This window comes from Coccidioides posadasii, chromosome 2 (assembly GCF_018416015.2).
Source record: "Coccidioides posadasii str. Silveira chromosome 2, complete sequence".
In the NCBI taxonomy this organism is placed as follows: Eukaryota; Fungi; Ascomycota; class Eurotiomycetes; order Onygenales; family Onygenaceae; genus Coccidioides; species Coccidioides posadasii.
In genome coordinates, this window is record NC_089408.1 from 1,706,968 (window position 1) to 1,722,033 (window position 15,066).

Sequence of the window (15,066 nt, forward strand, 5' to 3'; positions counted from 1 at the left end):
CAAGGGAGGAGCTCAGGTTGACCAGACCTGTCTGACCAAGAAACTCAAGATGCCCAGGAAGCGCAGGGCAGCTGCGAAAGCAGCTCCCGCAGCTCGAAGTGAGTAAAACTAATATTTATCCCCACAGTGGAAATAAAAACAATACTGAACACTTCTGTGAAATCCAAAGAGTCTGTCGCGAAACATACTCCTGAGGACTCTGATGTCGAAATGCATGATGCTCCCGCGTCACCAGCAGCCCAGGCAGAAGATCGAGAGGAATCCACTCTTCCAGAACAACACGACGCCGAGCAGGATGATGACCAAGATGAAACGGGCGAAGAAGCAAAGTCAGCGCAGCCTCAAGAACCAGAGCAAGAAAAAGGACAGGAACTGGAGAAAGAAGGTGAACAAATAGCTGAAGGCGACGATGAACAAGAGCCCACCGTGCCGTCGACTCCTCTCCCCGACTCGGAAGAGCCATCCCGTCAAGACACGCCCTCTCGCACTCCGGGAAGGGTATCTGCGATTCCTCCTGGCCCTCGAAAGCGTCGTCCCGGTCGCCCACCCAAAAATCGCCCTCCGGACTGGGAGGCACCAGAAACAGGGGAGCCTCGTTCCGATGCCAGCGCGCCTCCGCGAAAAAGAGGTCGTGGCCGTCCATCCGCTGGAGGAAGATGGGGAAAGTCGAGGGGTGGGCCGTCGCATGTTACCCAGGTTCCTGTTGATAAAGAAGGGAATATGATGAACGTCATTAATGATGAAGTCGACTTGCCAGAGGATCCTGAGGGTGAAACAAAGGTGGACAAGCTTGGTAATTTGCTCGGTGGGCGTGAGTATCGAGTGCGAACATTCACCATTTTAGACCGGGGTGAGAGACAGTACATGCTGTCAACAGAACCTGCGCGATGTATTGGGTTTCGTGATTCATATCTCTTTTTCCAGAAGCACAAGTTGCTCTATAAGATCATCATTGATGATGATGAGAAGAGGAACCTGATTGAGAGGGAAATCATTCCACATTCATACAAAGGCCGTGCAATTGGTGTGGTTACCGCGCGGTCAGTCTTCAGAGAGTTTGGTGCAAAGATTATTATTGGTGGCCGCAAGGTTATTGATGACTACGGCGTGAAAGCTGCTAAGGAGCGTGGGGACGTTGAGGGCGAGTTGGCCGTACCAGAAGATATTTTACCTGGCCCCGGTGAAACTTATGATCGCAACCGCTACGTTGCCTGGCACGGAGCAAGCAGTGTTTATCATTCTGGTGCACCATCAGTTCCAATGCCTGCTGGAAAAGCCATGGAGGCTAAGAAGAAGAAGGTCATTGTGACCGGAGATAACTGGATGGTTGAGCATGCTAGAGCAAGCAGGTACGCTTTGAATTCTCTCTGTTTTGTGATGCTGAGTTCATGAGATATGTGATTCTGTTGCACATGTTTGTTTACTGACACGAACACTTTCTGCTTCACTATAGTGCATTCAACTCTTCTCTAGCCAAGATGCGGCTTGAAGCCATGAGTGGAGTCTACGATATCCATACCAACACTATGCTCTATCCTCGAGACATGCAACCCTCGCATATTCGCGTAGAACGCGTCGAACCGCCCCAGGAAGAGAGCGCAGCCGATCGGCAGAAGCTCATCGATAGCGCCAATAACGAGCTCCAACGCCTTCAGATCTCCACGGCCGAGACCCCAGTCCTAAATGGCATTACTAGCGAGAACGGCGGCGAAGGCTCCAACGCGACCAAGTCTGACAGCAAAGAGAATTCTGCTCCTGCTCCCAAGACCACCGCTGCGGGCCCTCCTTTAGGTTCCTCGACTATCTTCCCCAAAGTGGCATCTCGTGTCTCACGCCATTATGCGGTCCAAGATGTCTACTATGAAACCCCGTCATACACGGCTCTCGGCGCTCCAGGACCAAACGGCAGCGGGCATTCAAGCGGTCTAGTCACGGTAGACCCCAACACCGGCGAGCCGATCTTCAATATGGACACGGAGCTTCTCAAAGAGCTGCCTCCGGAATGCCGCGAAGCGTACATTGAAGCGGCAATGAAGGAATGGGAATGGAAGCGGCAGTTCACTCCTGTCGGAGAGAATCGGGGAGTCAGCCGGCTAAAGATGAGCTACTCTTACGCTCCCTGAAGCCTGGAAGGGATTAGGACAAGTTTGCGGGTTTCTCATTGTTGTTCTACTAGGAGGATTCTTTGCTAATGCTGGCGAATTGGGAAAGGGGGAAAAACAGGCCAAAGGGATAGGAAATGCTCTTTTCTGCAATGGATTCTTTTACGGCGTCTCTACGGCACGTGTTCTGGCTCTTTCATGTGTTACGTGGCATCTTTGTTTCTTCTCTTCTTCTTCCTTCGAACTGTATCGGCTAATAGATAAGAATGCCAAAGGGCGCAAGCAGGCAGCAAAGCAAATGTAAAATGACTGATGACCAAATGCTTATTTCCCTGTGATTGCTTCCTTAACAGCTTCGTTGGCTTGGGAACGGCTGGGGAATTCCCCATTCCTCGGGCTCACAAAATTCCGCTGTGGCAAGCACCAAAGGGATCGGGACGGGGGATCTTGACAATATCAATGAGATAAAGGGTTAAATCGCAAGTTTACCTCTCTGCACAGGGCTAAGTTCAACCCCGGGACTTTTCGCCATTCCTGGGTTAGAATATCATCTCTGAAGAGGGTGGGACATCTCCAGAAGGATAAGGAGAATTGCAAGAGGATGTCAGGGCGAGGTGTAAGCAAGTGAAAAGGCAAGGTTAAGGATGAGAGTAAGGAAGAGAAAGGCTGAATTGTACATTGATTGATGCAACGCCCGAAGAACAGATTAAAGCGGTGGTAGAGGACAGATGCAGTGTCCATGTAAGGGAGCGCGCTCTCAGTTGAGAAGCAGCAAGTACAAGGCCCTTACTCCTGTGGATGCCAAAATATTCGACTCAAAAGCCCAGCTTAGCCCTACTTTGACCCAGCAGGTTGATTCTGCTGGCCATCTGTTTTGATAGCTAACGCCCAGGTACGGACCATCATCCTACCGTCCTTGTTTTGTATTGTTAGCGACGGATAGTCTGAACCTAATGCGGGATGGACGTTGAAGCTGCAGGTATGGTTGCTACATATCCCAGATTATGCCGCCTGATGGGTATGGGATACATGTTATCAAGCATATAGGTATCTCATCTAAGCACTCGTGATAGTGTATGGAAAAGTGATTCTTACACTCTGTCGGCACGCAGCCGCGTTCGAGTGAAGAAGAAGAACCAAAAAAAAAAAAAAAAAAAAAAAGAAAAAACTGGTAAGCCTCAAGCTCGACTCAGTTGACGCTCTTGGCTTGAAAATGAGACAGGTGTTGGCGTGTGTACTACCAACGCCTGGCTAACCTGGGAATACAGAAGCTGAAAGACGGGTCAGACAACACAGAGAACTTGCATCCACAAAGGATATCATGATTGAACATCAACTAGAAAGGCTGGAGTTCTGCGTTGGCAATCTCTTGATCAAAGTGATTAAAAGAACCTTCAAAGGCCCCGCTTCGACGCATCGGTTGTCGCAGCCAGCCAAGTGGCAGCGGAGCAAATGATGAAAAGCCAGCATCCCGAACAAATATCTCACGGACTTGAAAGACTCGCCCAAAGTTCAATGCCCCATCTTCTGTGAAATGGCTAAGGAGCTTGCGCTACAGATTTTGTGCATTGTGTTGTCAATAAAGAGGAACAAGTGCATCAGAGCGCGGTAATTTCCACAATGATCTTGTCGCATAAAAGAGTGTTGTAATACATGGACACCTGCTTTTGTGGGGATTGGAATGACTGTGAGAAAGAATGTGCTGAAAGAACATTACGGGAAATTCTCTTCCCCAAGAACTTGTACACCATCTGCATGGAATGCTTCTCTGCTTGCGATCTTTGCCCCTCTTAATTGCTCCCTTATTCCCTTTTTCTCTCGCGCTTTTTCCCGCTTGTGTTTTGTTCAAAGGCTGAAATACACGTTGGATAAGTTAACATGCTTTGATCGGCTCCCAATTGCCCAGTCAAATATGTATCCCTTGCAGAGTGATCATTGGTCGAATGACGGGATCTCCCTTATTGACCTTGGCCTATGGTAACTAAGTAGGAAATTTTAGCCGGAATGAGCTTCCCAGGGTCCGGAGTTGACTGGTGGTCCAAGCCAGCTCTGATCCAGACATTGTTTCAAAACGGGCAAATTCGAAGAAATTGTAACCCGCAGTTGAATAATTGGCAGCAATGCTAGGTATGTAGTAGACACGGGATCAGCCTTAATTATAGAGATCGTTTCCTGCCGTGCTTATATCAGGGAGATCATATGGCTCACATGGAACCGGGGTATATTGGCGCTCATTCGCTGGAGAAAATTCGAAAGAGCCTTTTTCTTTAGTGTGCAGGCGATCGGAAGAAAAGGACAAGACAAGGAGAGAGAACAAAGCGAGAGTTTTGAGTCAACGGGGAAAAGCGAGGTTTCTTGCTTGTTTGGGCATCGTGTCGAAAACTTTTTGCATGTTCATACATAAGTTTCTTGCCTGCAGCGGGGTTTTGGTTTTCAGAGGGAGGGGAAAGGATGGCGAAGACGGAGGAACTGCTCCATACGGATGAAAATAACAGGGCAGAATGAGGGGCAGGGGAAGGGGCCGAACCTTTCTCACGAACTCGCGCGCTTTGAGCTACCCCTCGAAATCCCGCACTTTCGCTGGTTGCATTCTCCTCCTTGATATGTATGTGTGTAAGGGTGTGTATCTGTGCCAATGTCTGTACTCCGTGTGGCTGGATGGGCGAGCCGCCTCGGGATGCATATTTAGAAGTATCGATGCCCAACGAGGCATCGGGAGCGGAGCATGTGGATTCTGGGGGAGAAAAGGGCGTTCCCGGGCTTGGGGTTCCAGGGGTTACATGTAACTTATTCTGTACGTGTGCATCATTGCACGGGAATGCTTTGTCCGGGGCATTTTTCCAGAAAAGCAATGATTTATCATCAGGCTGCCGCCATGACTTGGGGGGTGACATACAGGCTCTGTCCTGACTAGCCGTTCCCGTTTTCTGTTTCCTCTGCTCGTCATGTGCGTTCAGGGAAGAGCAAAACCAGCGGGGGTTGGTGGCAACTCGGCCCCGTGTGAATGCTGTGTTTCGTCATAAGAATAGATGTGTCCTGTTCGCTGTTTGCTCCTGGTCTCAGCTGTTACCTGGGCCGATTGGCCTGCCATTTGTCATCTACGGGGAGTCTGGATTCCGGATACACAAGAAGCAGGCAGCAGTGACGAACTGACGAGGTGTGACGGCCACACCAAGACCGAGCCTGTTGTTGGATGACCGGAGATGGTGGCTGCCAGGTCTGGAAGACTCAGGCGAGCAGCTGACAGTTTCGCGAGGAGGTTTGCCATCTGCTGGCCACAGGCTCCAACAAGATGTTTCCAGGCAGCTTAGTTCTGCTGGGAGTGGTGATGGTGGGTGGTGGTGGTGGTGGCTGGTCAGTTGGCTACTTTCGACACCGCCTACGGAGGTGTGGAACAAAAGTTCCCGGAAACTCTATTTTGTTACAACGTATTGCAGTTACCTGCTGCCCCACCAAATTTTGGTGGGGCAGCAGGTATCTCCTATTATTCAACAAACAGCCTGGCTCCCACCTTTTTCCAAATCTCTCCAAATTCAAAACATCAAATCTGCCCACCATGCCTTCCAGAGAAATCTCTCTCCATGATAAGCTTGTTACATGAATTCAAGCTCTTGCTTTGATCTCTTATGGAATTTCTATCTTAGATGTTTCTCATACCCTCCAGATTCCTCCTTCTACCCTCTATGACATTCAAAAGCGAGCAAAAGACCGTGGCTTTGATCCCAAGAATGACCCTCGAATTTCTCTCAGTTATGTGGAAGATGCTTCTAGATCAGGCCGGCCAAAGGAAATAAGCACCAAAGAAGCTGGAATCATTGCCTCTGTGACTAAGAGCTGCTCAGGAAGGGAGAAATCTACTGAGATTCTGGCATTTGAAGCTGGTATATCCCATTCAAGTGTTTTGCGAATTCTTAAGAAACATAGCTTTGTTATTGCCAAACCAACTTGGAAACCAGGTCTAACTGAATCTGCAAGGAAAAAAAGACTCAGATTCTGTCTTGCCTATAAGAACTGGACCCTAGAGGACTGGAAAAATGTTGTCTGGACTGATGAAACTTCTGTGGTTCTTGGGCATAGAAGAGGAGCAGTTCGTGTATGGAGAAGATCCTCAGAAGCTTATGATCCTACCTGTATACGCCGGCGATGGAAGAAGTCCTCAGATTTCATGTTTTGGGGCTGCTTTACGTACGAGAAGAAGGGACCCTGCCATATTTGGGAACCAGAGACTGCAGCAGCCAAACGTCAAGCTCAAAAGGAACTGGATGCCTTGAATATTGACCGTGAGATAAAGGCAAGAGAGGAATGGGAGCTTGTCAATGGGATTCACCGCCTACGAATTCACCCAAACCGTGGAAGAAAGCCAACTTTCAAATTCACTGTGAAAACTGGCAAGCTTGTTCGACGAGGCAAGGGGGGAGTTGATTGGTATAGGTATCAGAAGGTGTTAAGATTCTATCATCTTACTATTGAATTCTCTAGCTAATCTGATACTTCTTTCATTCCAGGAGGTCCTTCTTGCCAAATTATTCCCTTTTGTCAAGGAATGCCTTGAATCCCGACCCAATACTGTTGTTCTAGAAGATGGAGCTCCAGCACATACCCATTTTTACCAACAAGAGCTCTACAATATACACAAGATCAACCGCTTACTTTGGCCTGGCAATTCACCAGATTTGAATATGATTGAGCCTGCCTGGATGTGGCTCAAGCGACGTACAACTGCTAAAGGTGCCCCACGAGAATCTAAGACTGCTGAACATGAATGGAAGAAAGCCTGGGAAGAGCTGCCGCAAGCAAAGATTCAACAGTGGATTGAGCGGATTCCACATCATATTCAAGAGGTTATATGCTTGGAAGGGGGTAATGAGTATAGAGAGGGTGGTTATAAGGCGCCTCGCGTATGGAAGGGTCAATGGCTTAAGGGAAAGCTCTCTCAACAGCAGGATCTTGGGGTGGATTCTTGGGCAGCTGGTCTAGAGACTTTGGAAGCTGCTGAAGCTCTAGCTGCTCTATATAATTTGGGTAGAGAGGATCCTTGGGAGGATTTGGAACAGGATTCAGATGAGAGTAACTAGTCAATTTCAGGGGTACTTTGAGTTTCCTAGCAAATTTGGTGGGGTAGTAGGTATTTGTAAAACAGTATTGTCTGTATAAGCTTTCCGGGAACTTTTGTTCCACACCTCCGTACTTCATGACTACGCAGCGGGTATAATAATCTTGTCTGTCGTGTGTTGTTTCGGGGCTTGCTGCGCAGATGGGAGCGGGCACACTCCGTCGCTAGTTAGTTAATAATGTGTTGATATTGTTTTCGGACAGCATCGGAGCAAACTTGCAAGGCGTTAATTAATTTGTCGCCGAGAAATGTTGCATACCCGTGGACAAAAACTTGCCCACCAAATTGCCTGTGGAGAATGTGACGACAGAGGGACACATGAGCTGCACAAAAATCATTTAGGCACAAAAAAATTTCAGAGAGAGAGACTTTTCCAAAGGGCGTGCTGGTGCCTATCCTTTTTTTGTTGTGGACGGAAAAGATTTTCGCGACAGACCCCGAGCGGTTGCTCCCGGCAACAACCCCAAAAAAAAAAAAAAAAAAAAAAAAAAAAAAGAAAGGGCGAATTTCTCGAATGAGGATGCGGAAGGGAGCCAAAAAGAATTTTCGAATTTCGATTTCTGCCATTGGTGAGAACGGCAAGAAACTCCACTATGGGATGGGGATCCTCGGGCGGCTGGGTTCGTCAGGATCTGGCGGTCGGGGGTTGGGAGAAATCTTCCAGGTCGGCAGTTCAGACGAGAGACGACGATTGATTGGGATGGCCAGGAATAATACCCGGTGGGCGGTAAACTCGGTTTGTTCCAGCACGTATGTACATGCTATTAATGCCTGTCCCACCGGGGGTTTTCGCTCTACGTGTCCTAAGCCATGCAATGTTGCTTAAATCCTCTTATCGATGGGAGTGAGCATGTGGGTGCTCCTCTTTCTCCTCCCCGGTGAAGGGGGTTTTGTCGTCTGAGTGGACGAAGGCGAGCTGTGCCAACTGGATGCCTCTCCGTCGAGTTCCTCCCCGGTAATACGTATACGGGTTGGCCGTATTCATATATGTCCCGGTGTACGGAGGACTATGGGGACTCAATTCGCCCGCCAGTTACGGGTGCGTTTGATGATGATTACTGTATGCCCGTACGGAGTACGGACGTGCAGTTATGTCAGCAGGCGGACGCTCTTGCCTGGATGCTCATTGGTGGGCTCGGCAAAATCAGTGACTGCCCGAGTCGCGATTTGCACCAGGAACCCCGTACTGCTATTACATCATTTAATACGGATGACAGGGCAAGCACGTTACAACAGCGTTACATAACCACCTCTGGTTGACCTGTAAAGTACGTTTTCTGTCAGGAGGAAGTGACACTCAAACATTACCGCGCCCTGAGCTTTGTGGCCCTCGCAGGGTCATTAAATAGCCACCGAAAAAAAAAGATACTCTGTGTGGATCGGAATCCCGCCAAAATTGGTTGGTTTACTTGTCTGCTCTCCACTTGACCCAGTCAAATGCTCTATTTTTGAGTGTTTCTTTCGCCAGTGGCGCAGTTTGGACCGGTTTTTCCGTGCAGTCTCTGCACAGAGATTTACAGTTCCGACCGACAGAGCGCGAAGGCGGTGTCAATCTGGACCAGCAAATTGAGTTCTAGAAAAAGACACATGTCCAGCGAGGTACTGTACATACATCCATACTGCCAAAAAAAAAAAAAAAAAAAGAGGCCCCTTACGGACCCATTACCGTGTATTTTTGATCGACCAATTCTCAGCGACATTGGCAGTTTTGAGCGCAGATTTGACAGTCCTGATGGAGTTACGGGGGAGTGCGAGCATGGAGTTAAGTTACATGTTTCTGCTGCCCTCGTCCAGGTCGAGGACATTGGATGGAGTACCTCCGGGGGCTTCTCGTGTCTCAAAAGCACGGAACATCCCCATTTCCCCCCTCCCCCCTCCAGGCCACGGAGTGCATTGTCACATCACTGAAAAGTGCGATTTTACATATGTATGGATTTTGATGAGCTAGTAATATCATCGATATGAGTGGATACTCAAGCAAGCATCTTCCGTCCCAGTTTGCGTTCATTTCAATTTTTTCTTCGATCGAAAAACCTTACTGTGGCCCAGGCGCTGGGAGGTTGTATTGGTAGCGTGTGTGTTAAGCGTGCGTGTTGAGTAAAAACGGAGAACCTTGGATCAACGGATAGAGTGGACTCCTTTTCTTTTTCCTTTTTTTTTTTTTTTTTTTTTTTTTTTTGCCTCCCCGGAGGAGGAACCGGATTACGAGTTCGAGAAAAACCTTTTGAAGTCATCTGGATGCAGGATGACTGGACCTCGCCGGGTGGGTGGTTGGGTGAGCCAGGTTTATTTAGCAGCAGCGCGACTCAGCCTGGGCGTACGGACGGCGTAATGGGCTGGGTAACTTACAGCTAGCCCGCTCAAACTGGGTGTTACCAGTCTGAAATTTTCCACCCTATCCAGAAAACCCAAATTTGTCTTAGCCTGTCATCAAACCATCACAACCGCCTCGCTCGCTTTTTTTCCTTCGCTTCTCCTCCCTCCTCCTGTTCCTCTCCCTCATAATCCTCCCCTTCACTCCCTCTAGTCCTTTGACGCTGCTCCCTTGCTCCATCCCGTCACCGTCTCCTCTCCTCCTGACTAGCTCTCTCTGCTTCAGCTTCAAAACGAGCTTTTCACTAAGTCTCGTTCCTCGGCCGCTTTCAAATCCTCACTCTGGGAGCTTTGCACGATATCTCGGCAGTGATAGATTCCTTTGACCTTTGATTTCTTTCCTTTTTTTTTTTTTTTTTTTTGTGTTTTTTTTTTTTGCTTTTTTCGCCTTTTTTGTCCTTGTTCTTTATTTTTGACTCCGGCTTATAACGACTTCTCTGCCTCCTTTCTGTCCCAAAGTGCTCTTGAGCCTGTGGCTTGCCAGCCTGCTTCTCGCGCGCCGTATACTCTTGGGAAAGTAATCGACACCGCTTTCCAATGTCGCAGTGCTAGGGATCTCTCTTATCTTTCTCAAGACGTCTGCAGAGCTTCGGCTCGTCGTCGAAGTTCTTGAAGCTCGGGACCTGGGATAGGGTGTAGAAAAGGGTAAGGGTTGGCTTGGAAAACGTACTCGCAAGGACCCTGCAGTCGTTGACCTCTTTGGTTCCAGCTCTCTGCCGTCTACATCTTCTTCCTCGACCCAGCTCCACCTACTCTGCACCATGCCGTCCTTCTACTCTGCTGCCATGAACAATGGCTTCCCACCAACTCCTCCCCACGTCCATCTCGGTAATCGAATGGAGGTTGATCAGGCTTACTATCCTCCTGGTCACCCAGCCTATCCTGTGAGATATGCAAACGGCTGCGACTGCACCGACCAGTACCCGTCGTCGACGGGGTACTGCCAGCGCCATCCGCTGTCAATACACCAGCAGTCGTTGCGTTCCACTCGTGCCAATCGAGAAATGAAGGCAGCCAACACTATGCTATCTCGACAGACCATGTACCCGTCCATGAATGTTGGTTCAAATCTTCCTCCCCTGAGATCGAACACGACGCTTCCCCCCATGGACAGCGCCGTCCCACCTCAGTACAGACGTCGCGAACCATCGGCTCAGTCAGACCAGAGACCCAAGGAGCAAAAGTCAACTGGCGGAGTTGCAGCACATTTGGATTACGATATGGATCAAATGACAGATTTTGTGGCAGAAATGGCCCAGGGAATGTATGCTTTGTACACGTCCAAAATCAGACTTTCAGATATTGACATTATCCGAAGCGTTTACCCAGGGACGACAGTATCGCGACAGTTTAGGAAATACGTCTATCAGATTCTTTCGTCGACCCGTTTACCTAGCTCCACTATCCTTTTAGGCCTGTACTATCTCTCCTCAAGAATGCGGATGCTCTCTACGGGGGAAGTATATGCATCCGGGACCGGAGAAGTTTATCGCATGCTCACGATCGGTTTATTACTTGGCAGCAAGTTCCTCGATGATAACACATTTCAGAATCGATCGTGGTCGGAGGTCAGCAACATCCCTGTTTCGGACTTAAATTCAATGGAGTTGGACTGGTTGTTTGCATTTGATTGGAAGATCCATAATCGCATCCACAGTCAGAATGATGGATTTTTGACTTGGAAGGCACACTGGGATACCTGGCGTGCAAAGTCCGATGCTCGAGTCTATCACGAGTCTCGCACGAAGTTGGCTCCGATTGACACGAGCATCCAGCGACACAGTTCGATCCCCAAGCCTCTGCTATCCCCAGAGGGACCGATTCCACCACAGTACCAGAGAGGCGGGTGGTTGACGCCAATGAGCTCGGACTATTCACCGCCATCTGCACCTCACACTGGCCCCACCACGCCGGATTACTACCAAGCCGCCCCATGGCCATTTAATAATCCGGCTCCATTTTCACGAACTTGGGTCCTTCCTCAGCAATTTGTTACGTCTCGCTCTCAGCCGCCATCGTATCGGCCAACCCCATCTTATGTTCAAGGATTTTCCCCAACGGCATGGACTGGCCATGGCAGTGCGTGTGGTTGTTTGTACTGTGCCAAGAGCCAGGAGCATTATCTCCCAGCAATGCCGTTTGGTGTCCAGCCGGTGGCAGGATGAGTTTCACTTCTCCAGACCGTTCCTAATTTGTTCAAAGTACACCTGTTTAATGACGCGCGAAATTCAAATGCGACGACTTAATGCATCGATTATAGCGAAGCGAACCTTCCTCTTACGTGCGTTTCTTGAGTGTCTCAAGAGGACCCAAAAAAATCGTCTACAAAAATTGTTTGGTGTCGGAAAAAAGTCTTTCTGCAAGCCCATGGATCCCACGAGAATTTGGAACTCGTCCAGCATGTGGCTTCTTTTCTTCTATACTCATTCTCACGAGCGGAAATTCGCCTTTCGTGTGTGTTCATTTGATTTTTCTCGATTTGCATTTCATCGTTTCGCTCCTTTGTTGCTTTGATCTTTTTTTCTTCTTCCAAGCTGGGGATGATCTCACGTCTCCTATTTTCCGTATTCAAGTGCTCGAGGATGACTTTATGATTTTATTGCTTCTTTCTATGCTTTTCTATTTTCTCTCGCTATTTCTCTTCTTCCCCTTTTTTTTTGGCCCAGCAAATTCCCTTTTGGCATTTTCCTGGAGGCGCATTTTCCCCGGTATAGAACAACTTCATTTTCACTTTTTTTGACTGGTTGAAACTTACATCGAAGACTTCCTGGCGTTTCAATGTCTTTTTTATTCCCTTTAATTGATGTTTGCACTGCGACCTTTTTGGCCGGCTTCTAAGCGTCTCTTTGTTCCATAGGTTGTTAACAAGCGAGCCTGTTTGCTTGTCACTGCGTCTTGTCTTGTTGCAGATTTGCTGCAAGAACCAGTGCTAGTTTGAGCTCTTTGAACAAGATGCCTTTGAGACAGTTGTCGGCCTAACTTCCCCCTTCTTTTTTCTGTGGCATATATCTCCCTTTGTTTTGCCTTATTTCTTCCTCTTTATTATTATCCCGGATCTTTCCCTCCATTCTGTGTGATCCCGCTTCCATCTCTACCAAAAATACTCGAAAAAATGCTGCCGTCGGATTTTCGGCCGATCTTTCTATTGTTGATTTTTTTTTTTACCACTAATGCCACATTTCGTCAGATTCTTATCGAATTCGCTTCACTGCTTTGAAAAAATGACTAGTTTGGTTTGGTTGAGGAATGAGATACCCTCAATTGTGTTTTACGGTCCCATGTTTGAAAGGTGGGAATGTTTCCAGTCTTTTTGCTTTTGTTTTAAACTTGCGAGAGTTTCAATAAGAAGATGGTTTTCAGGGAGGATGAATTATGCTTTGTGTTTATTTGAGAGGGAAATTTTAGTGTTGTGCGATTAACATGTCTGATTCGCTTCAGTTGAGAGAGTTGTCTTTCTTCAGTTTTATATCCTTCTTATGAGCTGGGGTGTTCTACATGTGCAAAATTAGCTGAGAGTACAGAGTAGTTGTGGACAGATGAAAAATTGAAAAAATTCTTGGTGAGGGTTGGATGAGTCCTTTTTTTCGTTGCAACATATTCCCTTTCCTATTTTCCTATTCCAAAATCATATCATGGAGGGAGGACCGGGGCATCCTACAGGATTTTGGAAAACGCTAAACATGTATTTTTAAATCAAACATATTTTCTTGGATAGTATGGACTGGATTATAGATTAGCTATATACATGCTACATATCTTTTGGTCAGCCAAGAGAGGTTTATTTGTTTCTCAGTTCTAATAAATTCGTTACGTGCGTTAAAAAGAAAAAAAGTTAGCAGTCAGTATACACTCGCTTGAACGCCCTGCTCGCGCTCCTTGATCATGTCAACGGCCTCCTCTTCGTCCTGAAGTTCGTCGGAGATAGCCTTTTCTCCGTTTGTCGATGGTGGAGGAGGGTCTTTTTCGGCCGCACCGTCTTCGTCGTTGGAGCAAAGGCTCGAGGACGACCGGCGCGAGGCTAGGCCATTGTCGTCCGTGTCGCCCAGGGAATTTGCCATGGCATGGGGCCGGCTGTCGCGGAGAGTAGTGCGCAGCTGGTGCTGACTGCCGGCAAAGTTGAGCATGTTTGGTGGCCTGGGCGTCTGCCCGTTTTGGTCCTCCTGGTCGTCTATGCCGCCGGGGTTGATGGGTCCGTTGGCGTAGAGATTTTTCAGATCTTCGTCGTCTGGACGGTTGGAGGCGAAGGAGGCGCGGCTGGTGGCGCCGCTGCGGGAGCCGCCGGCGTCTCTTCCGCCGCCTAGTTGGAGGATGGCGAGCCCTCGGGTGATTTCGCTTTCGGTCTGGTGGGTGTGGTCTAGGTAGGGCTTGGGGTTGACTGGACGGCTGGTGAAGTCGATGTGCTCCGGGTGTGGTATGAGGGCTTCTTGCTGCTCGTTTTCGCCATCATTATTAGCTGTCGCTTCCTCTGGTGCGGGTTGGGAGTTTTGCTTTTGCAAGGAAGGACTCTTTCTCCTATACGATTTCGAACCGTGATTGCAGCCATCCGGACAGCCTCCCCATTTTCGTCGAATGGGGACAACGGAGGTTAACATCACTGGGCTTGTCGAGGCGATATCTGTCCCAAACGCGGCCTCTCGGGCAGCCTTGGCCTTTTGCTTGTCCAGATCCCGCTGCAGTTTGAGCTCGGACCATGTACGTAACTGGTTTTGTAGGATATATTTTCCGTTATCCTGGTTCTTCTCCATCACGACAAACTCGCAGTGGTTTATATTTCGTAGGTCCTCGAAATACTCCACGCTGAAGTGGTACCATTTCATGAGGAATATGCGTGTCATCAAGCCGTGGGTGACCAGCACACACACGCTGGCGAAGTCGTCTTCACCAAAGAGTCTCCAGAGTGACTCATTGAATCCGCTTACTCGATCATATGCATCTGCGGCAGACTCTCCGTTGGGGATTCGGTAGAAGAAGTGCCCGTAATCCGCACGTTCCTGCCACATCTTCTCCATTGCCGCCGAGCATGGCTGGAAATTTCCAAAGTCCTGCTCCCGCAGCCGGGGTTCCTCGTAGACCTTGATTGTATTTCGAGGGAACGGGGATGGGGATGGATCGTCTGAGGTCAAAGAGGTGAGGATGCCTTCAGTTGTTTCTCGCGTTCGCCGATAGGGAGAGGTGAAGAAGTGTAGAGTATCGTCCGGACGTAGCATGGCCCGCAGGCGTCGCCCGGCTTCCAGGGCCTGCCTGTGCCCCTCGGGAGTGAGTTTGACTCGGTGGTCGGGGACGCTCTGGTGGATTTCCCGGTTTTTGTTTCCTTCGGATTGCGCATGGCGGATGAGAATAATTAGCTGTGTAATCACATTTGCGGTGTTAGCATATTCAGCGGTAGAAGAGGTTTTGGATCGTGGGTGGCACAGACTCGAGGCTTGCCCATGGTTATTCAATGTTTTGCAGATGAATCCCTGTGGTCACGGCTGGTTT

The 15,066-nt window shown here is 48.8% G+C and overlaps 3 protein-coding genes across 3 annotated transcripts; 2 read left to right on the forward strand and 1 right to left on the reverse strand.

Moving 5' to 3' along the window:
* The first annotated feature begins 176 nt into the window (after positions 1 to 176).
* On the forward strand, positions 177 to 2,420 carry D8B26_003077 (uncharacterized protein). Its single transcript, XM_003068635.2, has 2 exons — positions 177 to 1,349; positions 1,454 to 2,420. Exons 1-2 carry the CDS (start codon positions 211 to 213, stop codon positions 2,121 to 2,123), a joined length of 1,809 nt encoding a protein of 602 aa, XP_003068681.2. The 5' UTR covers positions 177 to 210; the 3' UTR covers positions 2,124 to 2,420.
* Positions 2,421 to 9,973: 7,553 nt separating this feature from the next.
* Positions 9,974 to 11,753, forward strand: D8B26_003078 (uncharacterized protein; the record flags this gene model as incomplete). Its single annotated transcript, XM_003068634.2, has 2 exons — positions 9,974 to 10,852; positions 10,907 to 11,753. The coding sequence occupies exons 1-2, from the start codon at positions 10,350 to 10,352 to the stop codon at positions 11,751 to 11,753; spliced, it is 1,350 nt and encodes a 449-aa protein (XP_003068680.2). The 5' UTR covers positions 9,974 to 10,349.
* Positions 11,754 to 13,427: 1,674 nt separating this feature from the next.
* On the reverse strand, positions 13,428 to 15,019 carry D8B26_003079 (uncharacterized protein; the record flags this gene model as incomplete). Its single annotated transcript, XM_066124034.1, has 2 exons — positions 13,428 to 14,933; positions 15,005 to 15,019. 2 exons carry the CDS (start codon positions 15,017 to 15,019, stop codon positions 13,428 to 13,430), a joined length of 1,521 nt encoding a protein of 506 aa, XP_065980109.1.
* Positions 15,020 to 15,066: the final 47 nt, after the last annotated feature.

Bases quoted from the DNA above. Each gene is read 5' to 3' on its own strand.
- D8B26_003077 (XM_003068635.2), top strand. From the start codon at position 211: ATGCATGATGCTCCCGCGTCACCAGCAGCCCAGGCAGAAGATCGAGAG. The intron at 1,350-1,453 runs GTACGCTTTGAA...GCTTCACTATAG, and splicing joins GAGCATGCTAGAGCAAGCAG to TGCATTCAACTCTTCTCTAG.